This window comes from Callorhinus ursinus, unplaced genomic scaffold (genome assembly GCF_003265705.2).
Source record: "Callorhinus ursinus isolate GAN/ISIS: 27379988/994484 unplaced genomic scaffold, GSC_fseal_2.0 scaffold50, whole genome shotgun sequence".
NCBI classification, from domain to species: domain Eukaryota; kingdom Metazoa; phylum Chordata; class Mammalia; order Carnivora; family Otariidae; genus Callorhinus; species Callorhinus ursinus.
The window spans coordinates 9,258,638-9,283,115 of NW_027397112.1; the positions used below are offsets into that span (position 1 = coordinate 9,258,638).

The 24,478-nt window shown below is 44.1% G+C and overlaps 2 protein-coding genes across 9 annotated transcripts in view; one reads left to right on the plus strand and one right to left on the minus strand.

Annotated features, from left to right (window-relative positions):
* Positions 1–24,478, minus strand: part of LOC112837639 (uncharacterized) — a 132,425-nt gene that overhangs the window by 48,439 nt on the left and 59,508 nt on the right. The window lies entirely within an intron of this gene.
* MARCHF10 (membrane associated ring-CH-type finger 10) overlaps positions 5,419–24,478 on the plus strand; it is a 79,952-nt gene continuing 60,892 nt past the window's right edge. Inside the window, exons 1-3 of one of the 7 annotated variants that reach the window (XM_025890073.2) lie at positions 5,425–5,682; positions 12,837–12,943; positions 22,133–22,252. In XM_025890073.2, coding sequence (XP_025745858.1) covers positions 12,854–12,943; positions 22,133–22,252 — 210 coding nt within the window. In that variant the 5' untranslated portion in view covers positions 5,425–5,682; positions 12,837–12,853. Of the gene's footprint in view, positions 5,683–6,988; positions 7,200–12,836; positions 12,944–22,129; positions 22,253–24,062; positions 24,096–24,478 lie in introns of those variants that run through there. The other 6 variants (XM_025890075.2, XM_073883075.1, XM_025890074.2 and 3 more) reach the window with 6 other exon arrangements.

The following is a 24,478-nucleotide window of genomic DNA, read 5'->3' on the forward strand; positions in this document are numbered from 1 at the left end:
ATATCCTGGGGTAACATCCACTTCATAAAGCTCCAGGAGTTGCTTAGCTTTCATGCTCCTCTGCCCTCGTGATGAGAAGATTTTTTTTTTTTTTGGCCTGAGTATCGGTCCAGAAACATGTTTAAAGATCACGTGAGATCCTGATGCTGTCATAGCTTTCTGAAGCCTGGGTCTTGCTCAGAGCTCGATGATCAGTCCACAAATTAAACTCTTGGCCAAACATGTATGGCTCAAGTTTATCCAAAGTCCAAACAAATCAGATACTCCTTCTGGACAGAAGTCAAATTCTTTCCTTTGGTAACAACTGCTCAGAAATTTAGAAAAGTGGTATGTTTTATATCCTCGGAGTTCTTATAATCACATCCAATCTTGTCTAAAATGCATCAACTGCCATAATGAAAGGCTCTGAAAAGTCTGAGGCTTCCAAAATGGATAAAGAAATCAAAGCCTGTTTGAACTTTTGAGAAATATCTCAACACTGTAGGATCCAAAAACATTAATGAGTTTGCCCTCTCTTTGTAAAACAGAACAAGAGGCCAGCTACGACTCCAAATGAGGAAAATTCTAAGGGATCCCCTGAAGGACATGTTTTTTTTTATTAATTGTAGGGAGCTTGCCAATCTTTACTAGAGTCTGCTTTGTTCCACAAGAGAATCAGATCTCAGATATTTGACCTATGAAAGCCCAACAGGCATTACTAAATTTCATATAGTTCATGGATGACTGTAAGTCCCAAATTGGATACACCCTCACAATTAGTGATAAGGTCATAAAATGTCAGTCTCTGAAATTCAGGATAAAAAATATCAATATAAAATTAACCACCATGATGTCAGTAACACAGGATTAACATCTTAAAGAACTAACAAGCCTTTGGAGCGGTTTTGTCAATTTGTAGGTGATGTGTGCTGGTGTGTCTCGGCTAGGAGAAATAAATCTACATAATGTCAATAATCGGAATAGCTACCATTCGCTGAGCAGCTACGCTATGGCAGACCCGGTGCCAGAAACTTCATTTCATTAATCCTCCAACAAGCTGGCAAGGAGGCTCTGACGATTCCCATTTTAACTTTGAGGATTTTGAAGTGTGAGGGGGCTGAATGTTGTTCACTGTCACACAACAAGTGTTACTGCTGAGATTCCAACCCTGCTCTTCTCAACTCCAAACTAGGCTGTTGATGGCGTGAGTGGAAGAGAAACGGTCCCGTGAAGGGAAGCAGCAAGTGAGTTAACTGAAACCAAGATGTAGAAAGGTCTCTGAACGCTTTGAGGTGAATAATCCAAATCAGTTATCCAGACTGAAACAACTCTGGAGGGAAGGGATGTGATTCCTTAAGGCCTCCTCAGCCTGCTAGAGAAATCCCTTAAGAACACTCAAGTCCCTTTGATCGAATTCAATATTCACTAAGCCTTCTGATCTTTAATTTGATCTCCTGGGGATGCCTTTTCCCCTGGTGGGGAAAGTACCTATGCATATGACCAGGGCTGGTCAGTTACCAGTTATATTCTCTGAGATGAAATAATAACTTGGTCAGGTGGAGGGCATTTTGTCTCTGCTGAGGGGATCATTGGGAATCAGTTCCTAAAAAGATTGGCTCCAAACGAACTGAAATGGCATATCTGATCCTACAAAATCAAGGACCCTAGGTCTTCAATGACCTCCCTCAAAATGTCCAGAGGGCTCACCTCAAAACAGCCTACCCAGCAATCCAGCCACCTTAAAGACAACTCTACAGGCCACTTTTCATAAGTGACATTAAGAGACTGTCACATTGCATGCTTTGTCTGGCCAAATATAGCTATGGGATAAATGCAGAATGTCAAAAAAGCCCATGGCATATTCAATAAGCCATTAGCCAGTTTCTAAAATTAATCAGATGGATCCCCCACATCTGGAGGAGACCCCCTGAGGCTTTAGAGGACCGTACCATGCCCACAGTCCCCTTCTCAGGAAAGCCACTCCTAGAGATCCTTTCTATAAACAAACTGCCGTTCATGCCTTGTGCGTTGAATTAAAGCAACATCTCCACATTGGCCTTAACTGATGAGAACAGAAACCCATCAGTCATGGCGTGGCCCAAGGTAAAACTGACTGAGGTGTATCTAATAAGGGAGGCCAGCAGCTTCTGAGGCCATTTGGCCGGAGAGCTCCTGATTAGACAATAACGAAGTGACCTACTTAGACTCCTCTGTTAGGAAGAGGAAATATTAGGTGGACAAAGAGCTTGTGTTGTTCCAGATCAGGTGAGTAGCTCAGTCAGGTCTCCATGAGGCTCCTGGATATCCCAGGCTTAGGGGGTAGTCCCAGTCTCAGGAGGCTTAGAATGCATAACTACCCGCTCTGGACAGCTTACTCTTTGCACTGAATTCAATATTTCCCTCAAAAATGTTATTTCTGAAACTGAATACATGGAACACTTCTGAAATTTTATACTTGAAGCTGCCCTCTGCAGAACTCTTAGATTAAGCTAAAGACCTCCCTGTTGCTTATTTGCAAACACCAAATATCTCCATCATTAGAACCCATGATTTACTTGAGTCTAAGTTCTGTTTTCTTCACTTATTCATCATCTACCAGGGACATTTTTTTTTTATTTTTTTTTTTACCAGGGACATTTTTGCAAAGAATTTTGCAAAAAGGAAGATCCTTTCCCCAATTAGGAATTGTTTAGTTTTTTTCCCCTCATGTTAATATTTCTCTTCCTTAGCACTTTGCTTCTTAATGCTAGAATCAATCTTACTGTATTGACATGCCAAGCTTAAGTTTACTCAGTAAACACTAAAGTTGGAGTCACTGGGTAACTGTTTATGGGCCGGCCCCTGGCACTGCCACCTTCTTTCAAGAGCACCAAGATTCTCTTCATGGAGCTTAATTTTCAGAAACACTTCAAAACGTAGAAAAGTTTTTAAAACTGAGCTATGAAGTGACATCTCCAAACTTTGTTATTGAAAATCTGAAAATAGTGGTGTGCCTGGCTGGCTCAGTCAGTGGAGCATGAGACTCTTGATCTCGGGGTTGTGAGTTTGAGCCCCACATTGGGCATAGAGATTACTTAAAAAATAAAAAAAATTAAAAATTAAAAAATAAAAATCTGAAAATATTTATGGTTTTCACTCATGTGCATTAAATAAACTCTTAAAATGTGCCTCAGAAAGGAAATTATTGAGTGCTTACTGCAGACCAAGTATGATGTTAAATGCTTTGCCCTCTCTTGTTTAATCTCCACAGTGATGCTTTGAGGTAGATAGTATTATTTTATACAGATGTTGAAGTGGAAGGAGAAAATCTGGATCTAACATGTGCCATGGTGTTTTTCTTATTAGTAAGCAACATCAGGAGTGAGAACCCTGCTTTTGAGCCCTGGTCTGCTTCTTACCTTGTCCTCAGGCATGTCACTTCTCTTCAACTATCTCACCTGGGCTTCCACTTCCTCCTCTGTTAGTCATTAATAATTCCTGATTATCATTAATCGTTATGATTATTTTTATTTGAAGGGTGTCTTAACTTCAACAGAACAAACCCTCCATCTATCATTTCACTATTATAGTTTCGATCAGTGTGTCTTAAAGATTGAAAGGCAAATTGGGACAACATGGATGGACCTAGAGGGTATTATGCTACGTGAAGTAAGTCAGACTGAGAAAGACAAATACTATACGATTTCACTCATATGTGGAATCCAAACAAACAGCAGAATCAGACCTATATATACACAGAACAGTTGCCAGAGGGGGAGGGGGTGGGGGGAGGGGCAAAATGGGTACCGGGAAGTGGGAGAAATAGGCTTTCAGTTATGGAATGAATAAGACATGGAAATAAAAGGCACAGCATAAAGAATTTAGTCGATGATACTGTAAGAGCATTGTATGGTGACAGATGGTGGCTACACTTGTGGTGAGCACAGCATTATGTATAAACTTGTTGAATTACTATGTTGTACACCTGAAACTAATGTAACATGGTGTGTCAACTATACTTGAATTTTAAAAAATATTTTAAAAAGATGGAAAGGTAAAAACCATGGGGAGGGGTCTTAGGTTAGTGCTTATCAGTTAATGCTTCAGTTATCAATTAATGCTTTGATAGGAATTACTTGATAACCAGCTGAGAATAAGAACAGAACATGGGCTGAGCTACCATGGACAGAAAGGTACTGACTGCTGAAGGACCAATGGAGGTCGGATGAAAAGTGCCCAAAACAAAGGTTTCACCTACGTACATATTATCTGGAATCTGCCTGGCTCAGGATGTGCCTTAGGATTTGGTGTGAAGGCAGGGAGTGACGTTCAGAGTATCATGTGCGGTCTGGTCTGGGTGAAGTATGAATGAAGAAGTGCTGACAGAGGAAAACCAAGCAATCGAGCCTAGGGGAGGGTATAGGGAAAGCCGTGGTCAAGAGTTTAGATTTTATGCCACAGTGAGGAATCTTTGAGAACTTCTTAGCAGGGCCACAGCATTAGACCCAAGCTGCTTATAGAATCAGGGAAATGGTGGGGCTAGGGTATGGAAGACAGGGGCTTAAGACGTGGTCAGGAGGTCCTTACAATAATCCAGTCATGAGGTCCTGGAGCCCCAAACTAGGGTGGTGGTGATAAGAATAGAAGGAAGGGTGCAATGCTGCAGGAGATTTGGATGCCAACTGGATTTGGGGGATTCCTGAGAGGACACCCATAAACCACAGACACCTAGGGATGCTGGGCACTGATGAAAGGTCCAAGAATTTCTATTTTCCTTTTCCTCTAGTCTCTACTCAATCAAAAATGCCGTAACTTGACATCAATTGGCAAGTTATTGACTGCCTACATGTGCAAAATGAATGGAAGAGTCATCTTAGCCTACCAAAAACCACAGACAGAAATAAACCTGGCAGAGAGAAGATGAGGCTAGCACAGGTTCTGGTCCTTTCCAAATCTATGGGCACTAGTCTAAACCTCTAAGAACGTCCTTCCTTGGGAAAGGCAGCCCAGATTACTAATAACTAGGAGATAACTGGGATCTGGCCTCAGTTCTGCAACTGACAGGGTGCCTCCCTTAATCGTTTATTTCTTCCCTCTTATTTCGGAGCAGGTATTTCCGAGAACCCCCGAACAGCTCAAACTCCAGGGCGGCACTGTCTTTCCTCTACCCATCTATTGCCTTTAATATTACTTCATTCAGTTAAAACTATTTTCCCCTCTCGTTTTCTAATCACGTTCTTTATAAAGCACAGCACCGATTCGGAGCAGGGGTGATGGCCTCAATATCTGGGTCTGGGCTTGGGCATCAAGACAAAGCCAATCCGCGTGCTCCTGCCGCGTGTCTTCTCTGCCCGCCGCCATCACGGCTCTGCCTCCCCGACCGCATCCCGTTCCCACGGCAACCGCGGGGCGCCCACGTCTGGGCTCAAGACCCCGGGGCCCAGGCCCCGCCCCCAGGCCAGTGCTCGTGGCCCCCAGCTCGCGTTGCCAAGGAAACGGGAGGACGCCAGGCAGCCACCCCCACCGCCTCCGCCCCTAGAAAGTCGGGCCGCCGCCGGAAAGCAGCCTCCGGGGAGGAGGAGGAAGAGGGGCCGGTAGCGGGAGGGGAGACGAGACAGGAGGAGGAAGAGGAGCACGGAGACGGCCCCCGCGCGATTGATGGGCGGCCCCTCCGCCCTGGACCAGCCCGCCTGTCTCGCCCCTCGGCCCCATCAGCCCGCGCAGGTGGGTAAGGACTGACCCGCCAGGTAACGGCTGGCCCCAGCCGCGCGCGCCCCCTGCGGCCCCCAGTCCTTCAAGGAGGTGTGGGGAGGAGAAGGGGGACACCCTCTCCTTTCCACTTCTGCCATTCTGATGGGAAATCGGGCCGAAGCCTGGCGGCCTGGCAGCCTTCCCTCTCCCCGGCTGTCCCGGTGTTTTCCTGCCTCAAAGGGACAGGTGTGGGGGACCCGGTGATCACTTATTTGCACACTGGCAGCGCCCCCGCAGCTGCACAACTTCCCCGCAGTCTTCTCGGGTCTGCAAGTCCAGAGTAGGTCTACACGGACAGGACGGCCCCTCGGGCTTCCGAGAGGGAAATTGTTGATACTGTCATCCTTGGGAGCTTCGAATTGCTTGTCAAGACTGTGACATCAACCCCACCCCCCAAAGTTTCCCAAGTTACACATGGAGTCTCTCTCTTCTAGGCTTGAAAGTCAGTGTGTGACCGCCCATCTCTGTCACAGTTTCACAATAAAATGAGGAGTCGCCGCCAAAGAGCTTTTCTTACCAGCCCCTTACACCACCCACCCCTTGATTTCTTAAACCAAATTGGCTGGGAGAGTCGGATTATCTCCCCCCCATCCATGTCAATTCCTCCTCTCTGCCTTCCGTCACAGCATTCTCTCAGTAGTGGGGTGATAGAAAAACTGGCCCCAAATCACTCATCTTTGTTGCTTACATTCATTTTTATAAGATTTTAAAACTCTTAAGATTTTTTTAAGCTAAGACTTAAAGAAATCCTGTAATCTTTGTCATTACAAATTAATTGTGTAAAAAGAGAAATAAATTCTGAGGTCCTTCTTCCAAGTACCCAGTTGTGAAAAGGGGGGGGGATTTATAAACCTGATTGTCAGGTATTAATATAGCCATTTAGATTTTGGTCTAAAGGAACCTGAAGCCTAAAGAGGGACTTAAATTTACATTTTTGTTTATTGCTGAGCCAATAAAATATTCACTTTAGTACTTCCAATATGAGAACATAATAGAAACTTTTAACAAGAAAACAGTGAAATAGCTTGATGTTATTAAAAAGGGTTCCCTTCAATTCTTTTGACAAATGTGGTCATAGAGCAGAAGGACAGTATATATGATATTTTAGAGAACTAAAAGAAATCTATTCTGCAATCAGATTCTGTTCTCCTTAGTCAGGGAAACTTGGTTTGAATTCATTGCAAAGTTACACTAGAGAGGAATACATATGTCACAAAGTTCTTAGAATATTCCTCATTGAAATTTCACAGATATGTAGAATTTTGAGGCCAAGAAGACTCACTCACTCTCGCTTTCAGCAAAGCAGGGCTCCCTTCTCCCTTGCCCACATTCCTCCTACTCCCTTCTCTCCTTCTCCCTCTCCTGATTTAAAATGGCTTCTTATGTTGATTTGTAAGGCACATTATTTGGCCCAATATATTGTCACCAGAGACTTAAAAGAGAAGCGTGCATGACCATGAGTGGATTTTAAATTGCGAAGCAGTTCAAAGGTGAGAAACGGAAGAGAATACAGAATGCTATTTTAGAAACAAGCGCCTTGCCCACATTTTATTACCACCCCCTCCCCCACCTGTCTGTATTTGCGGAGGATAAGTTTTTGGGCTTCAAATGGCCATCTGGTTGAGTAAGCCCACTAAACTGAGATCTGCAAATTAAGCATTATCTCATGTGAATTTATTTCCAAACAGTTATTTCTGTTTCTTGTTCGTCCTGGTCAGTTTTCAAACCTGCAGTACAGTATGAGGTTCAAGTGGTACTTCAGAAAGCTGGAGAGTTTTTACCTAAATCGAGGTGACTGCCTAATAATCTCTTTTCCCGGTGCCTAAAGTATTTGTTTACTCTCACAGAGTATTGATGTGTTTAAATAAATAACATGTGGGACCATGATGCTTCTAAATATGCAGTTTATAGTAAAGTACAGTAATAGTTTATGGGAGGGTAAAGAGAATTTTGTAGGTAATTTGAAAGTCCTTTATTTGGTAGATGATTGTGAAGTCAGAGGTAACCTAGCAAGTAGTTCAAATAGTGTTATTTCCTACCTAGTTAGACACAGTTTTTTCATGCCTCTTGACTTAGAAGCCTCTTTAAAATAACACAGCATTAAAGCCAGGATATATTAGCTCGTTTTTCTAGGTTAATTTTGTAACCAAAATGTATCATTCAAGTGGACTCTGGGATGTGCCCCTTTAGTGACCATTAACACATTTTTGTTATGAAAACTTATGTTCTCTGCCTGATTCATATTCAGACAGGCTTCTCTTTCCAACAGTAGCAACAGAGGTTCATCTTTCTGCCTGCTTTAACACCATTGTTTTCCTAAAAGAGTGGGAACATAACTTCATTCTGTGCAGGTACAAATTCATATGAAAAGTTAAAAATGATCTTATTTATGTATTTATTTATTTAAGAGTGATAGAGAAGAGAGGAGGAGCTGAGGGGGAGAGAGAGAATCTCAAGCAGGCTCCATGCCCAGCACAAAGCCCAAAGTGGGGCTTGATCTCAAGACCCTGAGATCATGACCTGAGCCGAAATCAAGAGTCAGATGCTTAACCAACTGAGCCGCCCAGGGGCCCCAAAAATGATCTTTTAAAGTGTAGTGCTATAAATGACTATTAAAAATCCTCAGAGGCAAAATGTAGGTTTTGCATGTAGTCTGTGGAACTATCTGTTGGTTGTAGCTTTAGACTTGGACTCTCAAAGACCAACTTTCTATACTTCAGAGACAGCAACTCCAGAGGAAGCAGCACAAGTTACTAGATGATACTGCTCAGGGCGAGATTTCACAATGACCAGTCGAGACACTGAGTCACCATGAGTCAGGGACAACCTGGTTTTGCCAATATCTATACAACTGAAAAAAATGAAGAGAGGAAGGAAAGCTTCAGAATGCAAACACCCAAGGGTAGGGATGTTGTCTATCTTATCCTGCTGTTTCTCCAGTGTCTAGAACAGCACCTGTCACATGGTAGTCACTAAAAAATGTGTATCAGAAAGAAGAACAAAGCTGGAGGCATCATGATTCCTGATTTCAAACAATATTACAAAGCTATAGTAATAAAATTATATGATATTGGTGTAAAAGCAGACACAATGATCAATGGAACAGAATAGAATGCCTTGGAAAACTCATGCATATATAGTCAATTAATTTATGACAAAGGAGCCAAGAATTTACAATGGGGACGGGACAGTCTCTTCAATAAATGGCGCGGGGAAAACTGGAAGGCACATGGAAAAGAATGAAACTGGGTGATATTACACTATATACAAAAATTAACTCAAAATGGATTAAAGACTTGAACATAAGACCTGAAACCATAATACTCCATAGGTGGTAAGTGCCTTGACCTCGATTTGGCAATGCTTTTTTGGATTTGATATCAAAGGCAAAAAGAGCAGGGTGCCTGGTTGGCTCAGTTGGAAGAGCAGGCGACTCGATCTCAGGGTCATGAATTTGAGTCCCATGTTGGGTATAGAGATTACTTAAATAAATTTTTTAAAAAAAGGCAACAAAAGCAAAAACCAACAAGTGGAACTACACCAAACCAAAAAGCTTCTGCACAGCAGAGGAAACCATCATCAAAATGAAAAGTCAATCTACTGAATGAGAGAAAATATTTGCAAATCATATATCCAATAAAAGGTTAATACCCAAAAACGCAAACAACTCAATAGCAAGAAAACCCAAAAACCCAATTTAAAAATGAGATTTGAATAGATTTTTTTTCCAAAAGAGACATACATGTGGCCAACAGGTATGTGAAAATGTGCTCAACTCACTCATCACGAGGAAATGCAGATCACCCTTACTGACAATGAGATATCACTTTACCCTTGTTAGAATGCCTACTATCTAAAAGATAAGAAGTGTTGATCAGGATGTGGAGAAAAGGGAATCCCTGTGCACTGTTGGTGGGAATGTAAATTGGTGCAGCCACTAAGGAAAACAATTTGGAGGTTCCTCAAAAAATTAAAAATAGAACTACCATATGATCCAGCAATTCCACTTCTGGGTATTTATCCAAAACACTAACGCATTGCAGCATTATTTACAATAACTAAGATATGGAGGCAAACTCTGTGTCTATTGATGGACGAATAGATAAAACGTGAGATATATATATGTCAGGGAAAGAAATACTGTATGATCTCATTCATATGTGGATCTAAAAAACAAAACAAAACTCATAGATACAGAAAACATTCAAAGAACAAACTGGCAGTTGCCAGAGGCAGGGATTGGGGGGGAGGGGGACAACATTGGTGAAGGGAGTCAAAAAGCACCAATTTCCAGTTATAAAATAGTAAGTACTGAGGATGTAACATACAGCATGGCGACTACAGTTAATAATGCTGCATATTTGAGGGGCGCCAGGCTGGCTCAGTCAGAAGAGCGTGTGACTCTTGATCTCGGGGTCGTGAGTTTGAGCCCCACTTTGGGTATAGAGATAATAAATAAAATAGACTTAAAAAATACTGTATATTTGAAAGTTGCTAAGCAAATAGATCTCTAAAAGTTCTCATCACGAGAGGAAAAAAATTATAACTATGTGGGTGATGGATGTTAACTAGACTTATTGCAATCATTTTGCAATATACACAGATATCTATTCATTCTGTGGTATGCATGAAACGAATGTCATGTTCTACGTCAATTAAAAAAAAAACGTGTAGCAATCACTGAAAGGACTTCACTGGCCCCAAAAGCAGGATGTGTGGGACTTCAGGTGACCCTAACTGAGGAGGTCTTGCAGACTCATCATGACCAGCGCCATTTACTAACTGTGTGACTTTAAATATTTTGGTCATAAACTCAGGCCACACCAATCAGAGCCCAAGCTCCTGAAAGCATCGTCTCTACTCCCTTACCTCTCGTTTGCGCAATTCTCGGCAATCTGTCTTCAGTGCGCTCACCAAGGTTATAAATAACCTGCTCCTTGAAACGGGCTCTTCGCAGCGGCCATGGAACCGCGCCCACCTGGTTTGCCTCCTGCCTCTCCGGCTGCTCTGCAGCTTCTCTTCCGCTCGGTGTTCTCAAGTTGGAGTGTTCCTCAGCTTTCTGTCCCTGCTTCTCCTCCTCTTCCCAGTACACATACTGCCTTCTTCAGCTGTCACCCAATGCCCGTGGTGCCCAAATCCTTGCTTTTCTCGTCAGCTCCAGAGCCCCGCATCTAGGCGCTGGCCTGACGCCTCCACTACCCGCCCCCCGGACCCCGCTTCAAACTCCACACGGTTTTCTCACAAAGAGAACGTCTCCAGAATCGTCCACCGACCAGCCACCAGTTCCCCGGGGAGCTGCTGCGAGCCCATAACCTGGCTGGCTTCCTCCACCTTCCCTCTCCCGCGCCATCCATATCATCACCCAGCCCTGATGATTTTCTCCCCCAAATAGCCCCCAAATCCATCGTGGTGAGAGTGTGGGCCCTGCTGTGAGGTTCTGTGGGTTCAAACCCCAGTTCTTCCATTTACCAGCTCTGCAGTCTTAAGCAAGTTACTTACTCCCTTGGTTGCCCAGTTTCCTTACCAGCAAAATGCAAATAGAGCGCTTGCCTCAAGCACCGACCTGAAGATCGAGTGAGTTACTGTGTGTAAATGTTGACAAGGGTGCCCAGACCTTCCGGAGGCGCAGTAAATAGTAGCTCCAATGTCTGCCTCCTCCACCGCTGCCTCCTCTCCACTGTTGCTATCCAAGTGTGGTCGCTGTCTTATCTGGATTATTGTCATATGTTCCCTGTGGGTCCTTCTACTTTCATTTTTACTCCCCCCCCCTCCTTTCATTCTCTACACTAAAGCTGGAGGGGCCTTTGAAAATGCAAATCTAGAAGCACATGGCTGGATCAGTTGGTAGAGCATGTGTGACTCTTGATCTTGGGGTTGTGAGTTTGAGCCCCATGTTGGGTGTTGAGATTAAAAATAAAATCTTTAAAAAACAAAATAAAATGCAAATCTAACCATTTACTCCCCAGGTTGGAATCTTCCAGTGGCAGTTATATGGCTCTTGCAATCATAACCTTCCAGGCTCCAAGTGAACTGGCCAGCCCCTGTCTCCCCGAGAGCCCTCCGTTGCTGTTCTCCCCTCTCTCTGCTCCAGCTGCACTGGCCCTCTTGGTCCTCAACTGCACCAGCCCCCTGCTGCCCCAAAGCTCCGGCACCTGTTGTCCTTTCTGTCTGAGATGCTCTCTGTCCCACTTCTTGCCTGGCTCACTCCTTAGCAAGCCCGGTGTCATTTCCTAAGGAAAACCTTGCCCCCTAGACCATGTCATGCCCTCCCATAATAACCGTCTCTCAAAGAAGCTCACATTTCCACTCCATAGCCCTTATCACAATTAGGGTTCCTTTGTCAATGCTCAAAAGAGTTGGGATTTGAACCCTGAGAGTCTCACACAGCAGGGCCCACACTCCCACCACGATGGATTCGGGGGCTGCTTGGGAGAAAATCATCAGGGCTGGGTGATGATATGGATGGCGCAGAAGAGGGAATGTTAGGAAGCCGGCCAGGTTACGGGCGCGAGCAGCTCGCTGGGTGGTGGGAACATTCCCCTCAGATAATTCTGAAGGAGGGGTGGGTTCGTGAGAACACCTCATGGAGTGTCAAGTGGCTGGGGTGCAGCGATGTTCAGTGTCAGTCCTCTGCCCACCCGACTGTAAGAAACACCAAGGCAGGGGCACGTTCTTCCTTCCGACTGCTATATCCCAGCACCCAGCATGGCGCCTCAGTTGGAATAGGGACGCGATTGTTGAATAAGTGAACTTAAAGTGACCAGGCGCTCATAACGTTGGTCATTGCTAATTTCGCTAGATTCTGGGTTTTCATTTTTGTCAAGTCATAGAACTGCTTCTGAATCAGGTGTCTGTCAGTCTAACTCCCTATGAATAACCAACCAGGACGGGATCCCTGAAGCCAGCTGATGAATGCGGCTGCATTATTTATGCCCAGAACAGGAGGGCTGTAAGGGCATCCACACCAGTACAGAGAGTCCTTGCTGGCTGAAAGGGGCATCTGTGCCTTTCAAACAATGGAAATTAGATTAATAAGAGAATAAAAGCAATTATACTAAGATAAATCCAAATACAGTACAGCAACAAAGGATTATGTCACAGCACCTTTATTTATCTTTTATATGCAGGTTGGGGATTAAGAATCATGTTGCATGAAGCAAGGGACAGGCAGAAGTTCATGAGTAATGTTCAATATCTGCGGGACATGCAGCATAAGGTGGACTCTGAGTATCAGGTAACTGCAAAAAAACTAGAATCATCTTCCACCTTCCTTATAGTAATTATGTGAGAATTCAGGATACAGTCTGAGTACATGATAAGCAGTAATCACTTTCTAAAATCCAAAACCCATCACTTCCTAGATGTGTGACTATGGAAAGCCACTTGACCTCTCTGTGTTTCCTCATCCTTAAAATGGGGTTAATAACAGTACCTACTTTGGGGTGCCTGGGTGGCTCAGTCAGTTAAGCATCTGACTCCTGATTTCAGCTCAGGTCATGATCTCAGGGTTGTGAGATCGAGCCCTGCGTCGGGTTCTGTGCTAGGCCTGGAGTCTGCCTAGGATTCTCTCTCTCCCTCTCCCTCTGCCCCTCCCACCCTGTCTAAAAAAAAAATAAAATAAATAATAATAGCACCCACTTCATAATATTGTCACGAAAACAAAATAACACTTGAGAAGTACTTAGCACAGAGCTTGGCACACAAACCTTGTCAATGAATGACATGAAGGCTTAAGCTTGATAAGCCAGCTATCTAGAACAAAACCCTTAAAGAGTTAATGGGGTTGACCTACCATTTATAAAATAACATGCCTTTCCACTGTCATCCCACCAGAAGAAAGGTGGTTAACACATTCTCCAATAAGCTAACTATTCGTCACCCTAGTTACAGTGTTTACATGCAAAAACAAAACAGACAGGGAGCCGGAGGAGTCGTGATGTAATTACCCAGAGCTAGCACAGGACAAACTTGCCAGCCTGGGCGTGAGATTCTCGGAGCAGTGAGAAAGTGTCGCCCAGCCTGCTGGCCAGAGGTCAACCCTTGCCAATCAAAGAGGCATGTCCTCAGCTTCAGGTAAGGATGGAAAAGTACTCCTTCCTTAAGGAAAACACAGAACTGTTGCTACCAGATTTTTCTCCTTCTTAGCAATTTCAAATATAACCAAACCTCCTGGGTCACCAAGGAAACCAGACGGATCTCGGTAACCTGATTTCACCTGTATAGCACAGCTTAGCTGTGGGGCTGGAAACAGAGTCAGCAACTTCCTCCCACAACTTGCCAACCCACACACGAGACTGTAAAATTGAGGGAGTTTCTGGAAAATGAATAAGAACGTAAATACCTGAACTGGTCACACTGGGAATCCATCTGCTTTTCACCAAGACGCCTCTGCCACCTGACCTTCATTAAGAAATGCTTGTTTGAAATTGTCTCCAGAACAAGCATATAAGAAAATCAATCTTATTATTTGATGATCTCTGCTGGAGAAAATCACACAACTGTGTGGACTAAAGTCACTGGGGCTTTATTTTTCCGGTTTCATTGGACTTTCAACACTGTCCTTATTAATAAGGATACTTTCAACACTATCCTTATAAATAACAATACTTTATCAAGTGCATACAATGTCCTAAACGAAGTCCCTTCTCTCCCAGCATTCTTATTCTGGAATTGAGAAACAAACAATACACAAAACTAAATAAATATGTAAGATAGTTTTGATTACTCATAAATATAAGGAGGCAAACAGAGGTAACCAGCTGGGGGGGTGATGCTTCCTTACACAGTTAGGGAAGGCTCTTTGGGGAAATAACATTTGAGTGTAGAGGTAAAAGATGGGGAAGAGCTGGCCAGAGCATCCTGAGCAGAAGGAAAGCAAGTGCAAAGGCCCTGAGGCAGGAACTAACTTGGAGCCGTGGAAGAAACAAAAGAAGGCCAGAGTGGCTGAAACACATTGATCAAGGGAGAATGTGGCACATGACAAGGTTAAGAGAGGTAAATGGACCAGGCCGTGTCGAATCTCTCAGGACAAAGTTTGGTGTTTGGAGTTTATTCTTAGGGAGAATTATTGGGATGATTTTAAGCGGGGGAGTGGCATGATCTGACTTACAGTGTTTAAAGATCACTCTTGCTGCTTGCTGTATGGCGAAAGGAAGGAAAGGGACTAGAGAAGCAGCAGAAAAACTTGGTAAGGAAACTGTGACAGAAATTTAGGAGAGAAATGATGGTGGCTCAGACCCAGGGGGTAGGAGTGGAGGTGGTGAGAAGTGGCCCAACCCAGGAAACAGGAGAACTGACATCATGCCGGTATATGGAGAGGCGGAGTGAGGGAGAGAAAGGAGTGAAGGTTGACTCACATCGACATGCTTACTCGTCCATCAGCTCCCTCTGTCATCGTCGGTTTTCAACTTTCCTACTTTTCTCAGACCTGCAATCCCCACACTTTCAACAAAGAACTTCTCTTCCTGTTTTATACACACAGGAAACAAAGCAAAGGACCCAAGGCCATCAGGTGGGAAGCCTTGCTACTCCTCCCCTTCCATTCCAGGCTACACACCCATCCAGCCCTCAAGTCCGAAGGGGGAAGGAACATTTTCCCGGCCAGCGCCTGGCCGGAGCTCTTGGCCCACACCCTGCTGTGTCCAGCCCCTCTCCATCCAGGGACTTGTCATCTGTATCTTTGACATTTCCTTCCTTCTAATTGGCTCAGCCTACAAACATGCTCAAGTCCCTCCTATACTGAGAACAAAAGAACAAAGCTGCAGGACACGCGGTCCTTCTCTAGCCATAGCCCTGGCACTGTCCCCAACCTGCTACATTTCTATCTCTACTGCCCCCCCAATCCCGTTCATTCCTAACCCACTGCAGCCTGGCTGCCCCCTTCCCTCCCCTGAAGTTATTCTAAGGTCGGTAGCCAAATTCAAGGGACATCTTTTTAGTCTTTGTTTTCTGAAGCTTTATCTATATTTGACACCATTACTCCTTCCTTCTCAAAACATTACTCCTTTGGCTTTCTGACAACACACTCTGCTGATTTTCCTTCTGTTTCTCTCACATTCTTCTCCCTGCCCCACAAATGTTAATTCCCCGGTTTCCAACAGCCTAGCTTTCTTCCAACTCACAAGGTCTCTGTGACCCATCTCCTCCCTCCCATGTTTTTAGCCATCACTTGTAGACTAATAACCTGTAATACTGAGTCTCCCCAAAGTGTCACAATCACATGCACGCCTGCATGTTGCACATTTCCATCTGGATGTCACAGAGGCACCTCAGCATGTCCATGCCCTGCCATCCTCCTCTGTCTGTAAGTCTTGCCCGACTCCTTCCTCTCCCTCACCACCCATATCCCACCTGTTACCAAGTCCTGCCACCACTATTTAAAAGCTCTTGAACTGGTGCCTTCCTTTCATCCCACTGCCACCACCCTGGTCCCCACCTCCATGGTTTCTTTCCAAGATCATTACAATGTCCTTATTACCATTCTCCATGCCTCCAACCTTGGCATCCTTCAGACTGCTTTTTTGAAATCTATCTAAAATGTGAACTTGACAGTGCAGTTGGAATGCATGAAACCCTGGAGTTCCTTCCCCCCACGTAGAGGCAGGTCCAAGACCCAAGAACCACAACCAGAGCATCCTAAATCTTCACTGCTTCTCTGACCTCCCCTTCCCCCTTCTTTACTTTCTTGACAAGGGTGGTAGAGACTGCAGTTTGAATTTAGAACTAAATGAAATCTCTGTACTCCCACCACGCCCTTCTTTTAAAACCCACTTTATTGGGGCGCCTGGGTGACTCAGTCGGTTAAGCATCTGCCTTCGGCTCAGGTCATGATCCCAGGGTCCTGGGATCGAGTCCTGCTCAGCAGGAAGTCTGCTTCTCCCTCTGCTTATTGTTCCCCCTGTTTGTGCTCTCTCTCCCTCTCTCTCTGACAAATAAATATTTAAAAAACCCCACTTCATTGAGGTATAATTCACATATCATAAAATTCACCTGTTTTAAGTGTATAATTTAATGACTTGCAGTAAATTTACCAAATCTGTAGCCAAATCATCATCCAGCTTTAGAACTTTTCCATCACTTCAATACCAAAGCGCCGTTTTATACCTCCTTCTCGTTGCTTATGAAATTGTATTGAAATTGTCTTCTGGGTGACTTCCCCTCAATCTGGACCACAGCTTCTTATGGACAGGGATGGAGACATACTCTTCTATGTCAAACTGAATGCCCTGCCTTTGATGTGAGGCACCATTACCTAACTTGACCACCAACTCTTTTTATCAGTCTTAGATTCAGCTGACTTATGACTATTTCTCAAGGTCAAGTCCACCCTCATTGAGCATTTTCAAAACCACTCACCACAAAGTCTGCAAAAAATAAATATGGTTGTCTTTAATATGTTCTGAGTATTGTTGAATTAAATATATAGCAACCCACAGAAATGACTTCGAAGGGAACAGTGGTGAGCTATTTGTGTGATTTAGTCTCTCCCTTGACTTGTTCCAGAAAGGATTTAAAGTAGGGGTTTAAGAATCATTTGCATGACCTTAATAACCCCTCAAAAACTTGGTCCATATATGACCTGTGTGTATCTAGATAATTTACTAAGGTAGACTTTGCATCGGGTCGATATCGAATCCCTGGCTCATCAATGAATCAAGGAATCCCAGCTTTCACTCCCAGGGCAGCAACCTGGCTGCACACTAGGGACTCCCCATTTCAGAGTGTACAAATAGTGTAAGACCTAATAACTAGACAGAACTCCTAAATCATATACATTTGCCACAGATTCCTGCCTGTGTTTCACTTGCCTTTAATGAACTGGCTCAAATTGAAGCCCTTACAAACTTCCTGTGTACACTATTCCTGTGACATCCTAAAATACGCTAAGGGTTGGTGCGTACCAAATTAGCAGTGCCTTTACAGGTCTGCGTGCCGGCACCAGGAGAGGTGGCTTAAACCCACCCTGAGTTATTTTGATGCTGCTCCTTTCGGTGGTTGGGTGGGACCCTTTTGAAAAAACAAGAGGAAATAAACATCTATTTGGCATATTACATGCTATTTCAGAATCTGGTAGCTAGTACATAATTACATGCCATCTCAGGATTTGGCTCTGTTTCTTCAAGGGTGTTCATGCTGCATAGATTTGTCCCCCCCTTCCTTCTTTGGGTCAAACGTGTTTATGTAACTTGAGGCAGAATTTAGCCATTAATGTCTACCGAGAGCTGGAGAGAAAGATTACACTTGGCATTTCAGAATGATATTCCGTAATCTATCAAATGTGTTCAGATGGGTTTCATTTCCTGTCATTTATTTCATCCTGATCTTTCAAGGACTGAGCAAACAACTGAACATGATGCTATGAACTTGTTCAAGGACATGATAGGTGACAGTGCCAGGTGGCAAGGGGCTTGGGGACCGTCCACTCAGGGGGTTGAGGGAGTAGAGAAAATTCAGCTTCCTCTCCCATGGGAGCCTGGGGGGAAGGTTCTCTGCTCTGCTCATCTCTGAGGTACATGCTTCTGTCCTCTCCACAGACAGAACAGGAAAAGAAACTCATTTGAGGGGAACAGCATGTCAAATTGTTCTTACACCTCTGATTCCTTAACATCTTAAAACTAATGAACTTGAATAATGCCACCAATGATAATTAAATCCCCCAAGTCTGGGTTACGCATGTTAGATCGTAAGAACAGAGAAGTACCAACCGAAGCAGTGGCAAGTCCCACTTCTCAAAATGCTTGGAGGCTGGAGCGACAATAACCTTGGTGGAGGCCACCATGCTCGAGAGGCAGAGATGCCCCGTGGTCACGGGGTTTTTCATACTGGAACCAGGAGGCCGGGAAAGTCTTCCTATGGCTGGTGGCTTCTTAAGGCCTCTGGAGCCTGGATGAGGACTTGAAGGCGGGACTGATAATCAAATAAACTTAAGAAACTGAGCCTCCCACCCCCCCATTACCCCCCACCCCCCGGTGGATTCAGAAAGCTGCAACACTGAGGAAAAAGTGCCTTATGAGGTACCCTGACTGACTGAGGGCAGGATCTCCTCAGTTGTCTGGCGGGGGGAACTGCAGGCCTAGGAAACAGACCGCTGCCTCCAGGGCACAAAAACAAGGATGAAGCTCAGGCCCGGACAGAAAGATTCTTTCTTCTTCCCTGACCAGGATCCGAGTCATGCGATTTGGCAAAGGCTGGCTTTAGAAATAGAAGTAAACCAAGCAATGGGATCAGAAACAACAATTAAAGCCTAATGATGATAATGATGGTGATGAGGGTGATGAGGGTGATGATGGTGGTGATGAGTGCCTTTCACTGAACACTCGCCAGGAGCCAGTCACTCTGCCCAGCGTCCTGCCAACAGGGCCCCAGGCTCCCCGGCAATCTGGCGGCACCAGGCATCTCCCTCTTTCAGATGAGGGAAGCAAGAATCAATGGAGTTAGTCAGGCTGCCCAAGGTTATGTTGCGAGAAAGTGGCAGAGCTGGGGCTTGTCATGTTTACCCGTATTGAGTTACAGTGAGTCACAGAACCCACGTCATCCGCCACAGGCATATATGCACATTCTGTGTTCTGCCCCCACATTGGGAGCTTGTGCTCTGGAGGCAGCCTGACTGCGTGCCGATAGAGGGATGGGCTGGGAGGGGAGGTTGTGGGGGCAGCGCCAGAGGAGGAGTGAAGGAGGAAGCCCCCCACCCAGCTCAAGGAGGAAATGAGTTACCTGAAGCCTTCCATTTTCAGACCGCCCTCAGCCAGTTCCGTCACATGAACAGAAACTTATTTATAGCAATCTAGCTCCAGACATGTGGAACTGAAAAGGGAATATTTTTAAAGTTCCAGGGGAAGGGAAGCCCCCGGTGATCATGAGTTACACGTCAATTCCTCCTTGCCAGCCTATGGACTTCATACTCTGCCCTGTTGCTCCAGGACCCCCACTGTGGAAACATCAGCATCAAAAATGGCACCAAAAAAAAAAAATCGTTCATTTTCAAATAATAAGAAAACTAGCCCCCGGGGAACGTGGGGCAGTTACGGCTCCTGTCTTGCTATTTCTAGGACTGGAAGTCTGGACTTGCCTCTCTGTCCCTGTGTTCCTTCAACTGGGCAAAGCTATCACTTCAAGAGGACTGATGTTTGATTTACACAGAAAGATTGCTGCTTGGCTGTATCAAGATAAAAATTATGTACCCTGTCACCGGTTTGCTCTCGGACTCCTCTATGAGAGGAGGCATAAAGGAACCAGAGGGGAAAAATTTTTTTTTCGACACTGCAAACCATTCTACTCCGCCTCCCCTTTTGGTAAAGAAATATTTAAGTTGCATGCATTCTTGGAGAGAATTTTCAAAAAACACTCAACCCACAAGAATTCTGTTCATCCCACAAAATCTGCCTTGGTCCTGCGTGCATTTGCTAACACTGTCCTCCACTTTGAGCCTATCAGCATTTGCTGCTTGCGCCTGCAATCCCAGTTGGGTAGGATAACACAGACATCTGCCGCTCCAGGAAACAACACTCCGAGCCAGGGCTCCTCCCAAACGGGCTCCAATCTGAAGTCATTGGAAAAGGAATGAAAAAGGAGAGGCCCATCTTTACTTGAACGTCATTAAACTCTCTGGCTAACTCTCTTCAGGTTTACTTTGGTTTATTTTCATACTCGATGTTTAACTTATTTATCATAGTTACTGTCCACTACTTTTGGGGGTTTTTTTGCTCAAATTATTTATTAAAACAGACACTGCAGGGCACCTGGGTGGCTCAGTTGGTTGAGCGTCCGACTCTTGATTTCGGCACAGGTCATGACCTCAGGGTCTTGGGATCGAGCCCCAGGTCGGACTCCACGCTCAGTGGGGAGTCTGCTTGGGATTCTCTCTCCCTCTGCCCCTCCACCCCCACCTCAAATAATTAAAAAAAAAAAAAAACACTGCCCACGATTTATTAAAATGGCTTGCTATCTATATAGCATAGTTTTTGAAAGTAAGATTAACAGTGAAACAGGAAAAAAGGGGGGGGCAACCATTTTGGATTGCTCTCCCTTTCCAAATAAGGCAGGGTGGAACCATACTTTTCGACAGGATTCCACTTGCTGCAGGTACCACCTGGCCGCTGTGCATAAGCCCTGAGGCCAGGGCTTCACCAGCAATATGGTTGAAAGCACAGTGTGACCAGCTCGCTGTTCCCAATTCCAAGTGGTAAATGTTTTGTTAATATCAGGTCATTTCTATTTTTAACCATGTAGCATAATATTAGGCTTTCCCAGAGGTGTGAAATTCTGGCAAGTCCTTCCACATCAAGGAAGGAGATGCATTTTCTAACAAAGGGGAAAAATGCAGAAGGAATCTTTCCTTTCTCAACGCAGCCAGGAAGGGGAGATGTCAGGCCCTGTTTAGAAACAGTATTGTTGGTCTTTACATTGCATTTCTTTACCATGACAGTGGATAATTTGGCTCTAGCAGCGCAAAGGTGAATTCGGGCACTGAATCTATAGAAATGCTCCAAGAAGTTTTACTATTTTAAACTATTTAAAATATCAGTTGAAACCCCCATAGCACATGATGTCCTTGGGGTTTTTTCTGTTCTGATCCTGGAGAAGAAATATATTGGTACTAGATTTTCTCTTAATTTTCTTTGTTTTTTAAACAACGGAAAATTTTTTTTTGTTGGTTATTTTTATTTATTTTTTATTGTTTTGCATTTGGGGACTGATATTTCCCTCTGAAACAACAATGCAATTCAGCGAACATTAAACGCTAGATGCTGGGGGATTCAAAAGATAAGAGGTGGTCCTTACCCTGAGGGTTCTCACTGATCAGCAGGAGATACAGGCTCAAAACAACTAAATTGTACAACAGTTTTAAAAAATTGCATAATTCAAGCTGCGTCTGTATAAAGGACCAATTAATTTGGCCTGGGGAAGAGAAGCAAGGCAAGGAAAGAGATGCCACGTGAGCTCGATCTGAATAGATCTGCAGGATTTGCCAGACTATGAACATCCCATGAAAGGCATTCCGAGGGGAAGGAAGCGCACGTGCTAAAGCTCTCACGTAGGAAAAGTCTTCCCCTGGAACCAGGTGTGATCCAAGAGGCCGGAGTAGAGTGGCGATAGAATCAAGGCAGAAGGGGAAGCTACTACTGTGCATCAGGTACTTCCTGCACTAAGCAGGCAATTGTTGGGGAAATACTTGTCGAAACACCTCTTGGTATGTTGATTTTAACTTATTAAAGCAGTGGCTACTATTTTTGACCTGGCATTTTGGGCAAAGGGAAGAGAGAATGATGCCTGGCTGAGTGTCCTCACACTTGGTAAAGGTGTTGATGAGCCCTCGGAGATGGACGTTATATATTTCACGCTCCTCATGATAGGAATTAAGCAAAAAGTTATAATCAAAGCTCGTCGCACACCTAAGCTAAGGAAACCATTTTTTATTCTGCAGGCTTGTCTGAGACGACAGGAATACGGAAGAGACCCAAATGAGAAGAAACGAGATCAATTTTGGGGGCCAGAGACAAATTTGGAGAGATCCCGGTTTTCAAGTGGGTCATCTTCCAAACAGGTACTTAGAACTCTGGGAGATATCCTCCTCCTGCTTCTGCTGGGGTGTGGGGGTGTGGGGGCGTGGGGGTGTGTGCACACACGCGTCACTTAGGAAAAAGCCAATTCAGAAAGGAGGCGTTAGAAACCCTAAATGTCAGGACAGGGAGATGCAAGGGCAAGAGCTCTCATCCTGGGTACTGTCCAGGCGGCTTCTTTGCTGTGCAACTATATCCCTCTTCACGCCGGTTGGGCCTCGATCTTCTTTCCCGATGGGCCTGATAGAGACTGTCCCCGAGGCACCATCCAAATCAGAAACACTACAGCTCTTTCACTTCAAGAGTTGAGGCTAAGATGAATAAGTCAACCAGAGAAAGACAATCGTCGTCTGGTTTCGCTCATGTATGGAACATAAGGAATAGCACAGAGGACCACAGCGGCAGGGAGAGAAAACGGAAAGGGAAGAAATCAGAGAGGGAGACGGAAATCGGGGGGGAGGGGGATGGTAACCAGGTGACGGGCATTAAGGCAGGCACATGATGGGATGAACACTGGGTGTTAAATGCAACTAATGAATCATCGAACATTACATCAAAAACTCATGGTGTATTATATGTTGGTTAATTGAATTTAAAATTTAAAAAAATGGAAAAAAAAAAAAGACTCGAGGCACTGGGCCTTCTAAAGCACAGCATCATCCATCTATACACCTGCATCAGTGTCTACCTGATCTGCCCATATAATCACAGCCTTATGATACAGATATGAAGATATGTCACATATGTGTATGGGCTTATAGTCTAACCCACTGCATTGCTTAATCCTGTTTTTAAATAGAGTAAAATGTAGTAATAACTGCATCCTGTAATAACTAGAAATTGGTCAAATGTTTTTGTCTGGATGATAATAAAAGAGAGTAAGATCAATATGATAGTGATATGATAATGATAATAGTTGTAGTTACCATTATCTGAGTGCTTACAATGTTCCAGCACTGTGCTAAGCGTTTTATACATATTAGCTTATTTAATTCTCATAAATCTCTATGTATTTATCTCATTTTACAGAGGAGAAACCGAGCCTTAGAAAAGATAAGAAACTTGACCCAAGCCTTCATGCCAGTGTGTGGTGGAGTCAGGGTTCCTTTCCAAGCAGTCTAACCCAGGGAGGGTGCTCTGAACCACTGAACTATATGATCATATTTCATGTTTAAGATCTTATCTGAGTACGAATTTTACTTATCCTATGTAAGCACTAAATACCACAAGCTGCATTCAACACCGTTTGTTAGCATGGTGAATTGATTTAAGATGAGTAATATGCCTTTTATGAATTCTTATTTAATATTTTATGCCTGCAATATACTCCAGAGGATGGACTCTCTCTTTCTGTCAGTGGCGCGGATCCCCAAGATAGATCCTGGATACCTGATATCAATCAAGTTCTCGTTGGGATTTCTCCTTTAATCTGGGATGCTCACACTGTGGTTATTTAATGTTCAAAGGATACCTTAAAAACATCAATGATTGATGTTTATGGATGTAGATGTATCCCTGGGTGAGATCTATACTCCCTATTAAGGAACATGAAATCACACAATAAAATATTCCACCTAGAGTCTGAAGGGGAAAGAGACTCTCTTACAATACTGGCACCATCGAGAAGAACACATCGCCTGGGTCTTTTCCTGTTAGTCAAAGATGAAATAGAATGCCTGCTGCTGATTAAACTTAGGGAGTGAGATTAATCCAAAAAATTAAATCTAGTTTGGCTACAACAACACATTTTTAGCACTAAGAAAAATTCTCATTTTTTTTTCTTTTTGCATGCAGGAACAAAACTCAAGGACAGATAAAAAATGTAATGTAAGTCAAACAGTAGCACGTAGCAATCTTCCTAGACTGGTAAACAAACGGGCAGCTGGGTTCTTGTATTTTCACGCAAAGACTCACGTGCATAACCATGGCCATTTCATATGGCAATACTAGCACATTCAGGATATTCTAGGACTTGAAGTTTCATGCTCCTCTCCACAAACTTTGGGGGACAGGTTGTTGACAGATTTCTGTAGTTTTCTTCTTTATGCTATAAAAATTATTCATTCTTTAAATCATCATTGCAAAATACTCAGACTGCGTCTAAAAAAGGATATGGGTGTACATATAAAAGTAATGATGAAATAAGGACAAAAATATGTGGTCAGATGCACAAAACTGGCCATTTCCAAAGTACAAGAAAAGGATTTTTC